At 39.1% G+C, this 4,176-nt stretch overlaps 1 protein-coding gene across 4 annotated transcripts in view; it reads right to left on the bottom strand.

Annotated features, from left to right (window-relative positions):
* Positions 1-4,176, bottom strand: part of Atp6v1h (ATPase H+ transporting V1 subunit H) — a 113,283-nt gene that overhangs the window by 105,040 nt on the left and 4,067 nt on the right. For all 4 annotated transcript variants that reach the window (XM_008844423.3, XM_008844421.2, XM_008844422.2 and 1 more), the window contains 2 exons: positions 2,914-3,016; positions 1,743-1,832 (listed from right to left, as the gene is read on the bottom strand). In XM_008844423.3, the coding sequence (XP_008842645.1) occupies positions 1,743-1,832; positions 2,914-3,016 (193 nt within the window). The remainder of the gene's footprint in view (positions 1-1,742; positions 1,833-2,913; positions 3,017-4,176) is intronic.

The raw sequence follows: 4,176 nt of genomic DNA, 5'->3' as shown, positions 1-4,176 counted from the left end.
TACTTACACACATGCAGGCAATATACTCATACACATAAAATAAAAAACTAATAATAAATAAAATTAAGAAAAAAGGATTTAAGAAACAAAATGAAAACTAGTAGTTTTTTTTATTTTTTTTTTTCAAAATAGTTTTTCTTCCAATGCCTTTCTCCATCTTGGTTCCTTTCCACCTTCTTTTTATTTATTCCCCTCAAAGATATTTTGCAGTCAATGTACTTTTTTTCTCTTATGGGAATTCACAAAATAATAATAAGTACAATAATATTAATAAATTTTTCCATGGATAGTTGGTTGAGGAAGTTTAGAAACTGCATAGCCCAATGATTTTTTTTCACAATGTAGGATTTATTTTTCTTTCCAAATTAATGAAATCCCTGCTTGCTTTTTAAAAGGTACCTTAGAATTGAGCCCAGGATTGGTTTTGCTCTTAGCACCCCAGATCTCTGGACTACCCTCTTAGACCAGACCTGCCCACTGACTCCTGATCCCCTGCACCCAGACCAGCTCAATCCTTCAGTCTAGTTTTTTTAGGTCCTTCACAGGCTGTCCCCACCCCCAATTATTTTGGTATTCCAGAGACCAGCCTTCTTCTCTGGAAGTCTGATCCTGCCCACTGTGTCATGACTTCCTTATAACCTTAGTAATGCCAATCTTCCAGACCCCACATCCTGTTCTAGCCTTGGCCATGGGCCAGCTTTTGCTTTTACCACCCCAGATCTCTAGAATATCCTCTTAAATCAGCATGATAGTGAGCTTTCAAAATTGTGCTGTGTTCATTCCCCTACATTGGGACCACCTACAACACCTCCCACTGTTGTAGTGCTAGGCTTCCCTGCCCTTTAATAGGGGCCCAGACCTTTGCAGACTGCCTGAGATCACCTGAATCCAATCTCCACCTAGCAAGTTTCCCAAATTGCGCTGTGCCTGCTGACTAGAGGGACCCAGACTTTAGGATGAAGCCTAAGAGCATCTGATTCTAACCTGACTTGGGCCTCTGTGGGAACTGTTGAGTAGATGGACTAGAGCCATAAAGTCCTTCCAAAAAATTTTTAAAAATTTAAAACAGCTGAAGGGCCTAGCTCCTAAAACCTGCTCTATATACCAAACTAAGCTTATACTCTCGTTTAGAATACAAAATTATGACAAGGACCCCCTGAATTTACAGGCAATTCAAGCAGCAAATAGAATTTTATGCAACTCTTAAGTTTCGGATTATAGGTAAACCAGTCTCAAAAGGAACAAACATACTGAGCTGCCTGTGCCAGGCACTAGCTAAGAACGAGCAGTTCAAAAATCTGCTGACAGCAAGAGAAGGAAATATCATCTCCAGTGTCTGGAAAGCCTCAAGGACTCCGTAGATTCTGTGTGTATTAAAAAAAAAAAAAAAAAAAAAAAAAAAACCAACAACAGCAGCAGCACTTTGAGGTAGGCCTGGGGCTGTAGCTCAGTGAAGAGGGTTTGTCTCACATGCATGAGGCCCTACATTCAATCCCAGGTCCAGCAAAAAAAAAAAAACCTGACATACACTGATGTATTTCAGAGAAACACACATACTAATTACTTGGTATTCTGGGAGAAAAAAAAATACCTTTATGTGAGCATTTCCAACTTTGACACTTTTAGCAAAGTACTAAAAATGGATTATGTATAGAAGAATCCGTGAGCCCCACCTTACAGAACTGCTGTATGTGCAAGAGTAAACAAGACAAAGCCATCAACAGTACTAAGAATGCACCTACCTGCAGCATGTCATCAACCATGGTTAAGATGTACTGCACCGTCTGCTCCTTGGAGATGTGAGTCATCAGATTTATAAACGTTTTAGCACACTGCAAAACATGAAATTGTTATTTTCTTTGACTTTTTTTAATTTTTTTTAATTTTGAGACCGAGTCTCACCCTGGCTGGCCTGGAACTTGCTATGTAGACCAGGCTGGTCTTGAATTCACAAAGATCTGCCTGTTTCTGCCTCCTGAGTGCTGGGAGTAAAAGCATGTGTCACCACACCAGGCACACCATTGTCCTTTGTAAACACCACTTCAATGGAATGTCTATAAAATATTGCTTCTCTTTCATAAAACAGGATAGAAATGCTATTACATAACAAAATTATGAAAAATATATCTTTTACAAATACTCTGATAAAATAAAGGAGGCCCTTACTATGACCTGTGTTGGATTTCTGACTGTTTCTAGGGATAAGATTTAAAATACTGTTTTAAATAAACATACCTAGTCACTATCATTCTTGATTACTTACAGTAGCATAAATCCACAAAGACCATTAAAAACTATAGACAGACTTAGATTTTTTTATTTTAGTCATTATTTTTCAGACTTACTGAGGAGGAGAATATTTGAACAAGAGTGCTGGAGACTATATCGGAAAGCCTTGGTGTGTCTGCATTTTATAACATCAGCTATAGGATAGCTCTCCCAAGACCATTATGAAAATTACACTGAACTGTACTCAAAACTGCAGAGAAGAGGTAGCCACAATGGCACGGCCTTGCAATTCCAGGACTTGCAGGCAAACAGGAAACTGGAGGCCAGCTAAGGGCAACATATAACCCTGTCTCTTAACAAAAATCATAAGGGCTAGGATGTAGCTCGGGGTAGAGCACTTGCCACAGAGCCCTGGGTCTGACCTACATCACTGCACAGCACAATACAATACTTTTATAAATATTAATGTTAATGTCAGTAACATGCCTACAATGTAATACTGCAACGTCAGTAAAGCTCTTCTAGGATTTCTATTTTATGTTGTGGTATGAGACTAGGGGTTGACTCCATAGTCTTGTGCATGCTAAGTATGCACTCTACCACTGAGTTTACACTCCAGCCCTTTCTAGACTTTTTCATGAGAGAGAAGAGTAAGTGCTCATGATAAATGAGGGTATGGATCACCTGGCTGCCTTCAGTTTGAAGCATTTCTTGCTTCTCCTCAGGACATCTTTTCATTTCAAATCTTTGAATAAATTCACAATCTTCAGCAGAAATCATCTGGCCCCTAGAAAGTAAGAGTAAGTTCTTCTGTTCAGTAAGAATTGAGAAGCCAGTGGGAAGAAGTGAGGAGGCCCCTTCTCCTCCCTCCTTGGTAAAGTTCAAGAAAAGTACAGAAGACCATTGTTTTGTAGAAAGTTTTGGTACTTGGATCCCAAAAGACTAAGAGTTCTGCATCACCAGGAAAGATAACAGCAAATTTCCCAAATGGTCAGGTTTCACATGAGCATGATAAGGAACTTCCTGTGCTTCAATTCTTACCAAAAAAGTCATACCTGGTTAACCTAATAAAAACCAATGCATTATTTTCCTATTATTCTGCTTCTCCAATCCCCAACTTTCAAGGAAAGTAACCTCAAAATGAGGAATAAGCTTTGTGACCTTCATTTCTCTTTCCTTCAGCCTTTTGTTAAACCCTTCTGCTGAGTCCATAAAAATACTCCATTTCATGGAATAAACTGCTGTCTGACTGCAGATTCATAAGGAAAGATAATTAAAATCTTTCTTTTTATCATAATTTTGTTTTTTATAGTTATAAATGGTAAGTGTTGATCTAAGGCCCTGTCACTCAAAACCTTACTCTACCTTGTAGTAATGGTGTGACTTCTGTGGAAACTGGATTAATTTATCTTAGCAAAATTGGAACAATAACCAACTTATAAAGGATGAAATTATACAATCAAGTAAGACAATTAACACAGCACCTGCCCCACAGTAAACATTCAATAAAATGTCACCTCTTAATGGTATGCAAAGTCTCACCCTCATTCCCCTCCCAAGCCAAACCTGGCCTTCAAATTCATCACAACCAAAGTCTCTTTAAAATGAACCTCTAAAATCATTTCCTGAAAATATTTTGCCCCTTCAAACTTGCAATAAGGCAAGTCATCCTCCATCTCTCTGAAACATAACCTCTGATCCATGTACTCCCAGAAGTCTGTAAGGCTGTGGGCATTTCAGGACTCATACTAGCCTAAAGGAGACGAAGGAAACCATAAAAGCTACTAGGTGCCCTCAAGCACTGCAAGTTCTTTAAGCCTCAACTCTGCCCAGAGATCCTTGTAGTCAGTCCCCATCAGCTCTGCCTGGACAACTGCTGTGGGAGTCTTCAAGTGCCTGTGAAGATTTGTCCAATGCGCCTAGCTAGACAGCTATTTATTCCTTGCT

The sequence above is a fragment of the Nannospalax galili genome, unplaced genomic scaffold, assembly GCF_000622305.1.
Source record: "Nannospalax galili isolate Female #2095 unplaced genomic scaffold, S.galili_v1.0 scaffold40, whole genome shotgun sequence".
Classification (NCBI taxonomy): domain Eukaryota; kingdom Metazoa; phylum Chordata; class Mammalia; order Rodentia; family Spalacidae; genus Nannospalax; species Nannospalax galili.
Note: the sequence above shows the minus strand (reverse complement) of the source record. Positions and strands in the feature narration are given on the sequence as shown.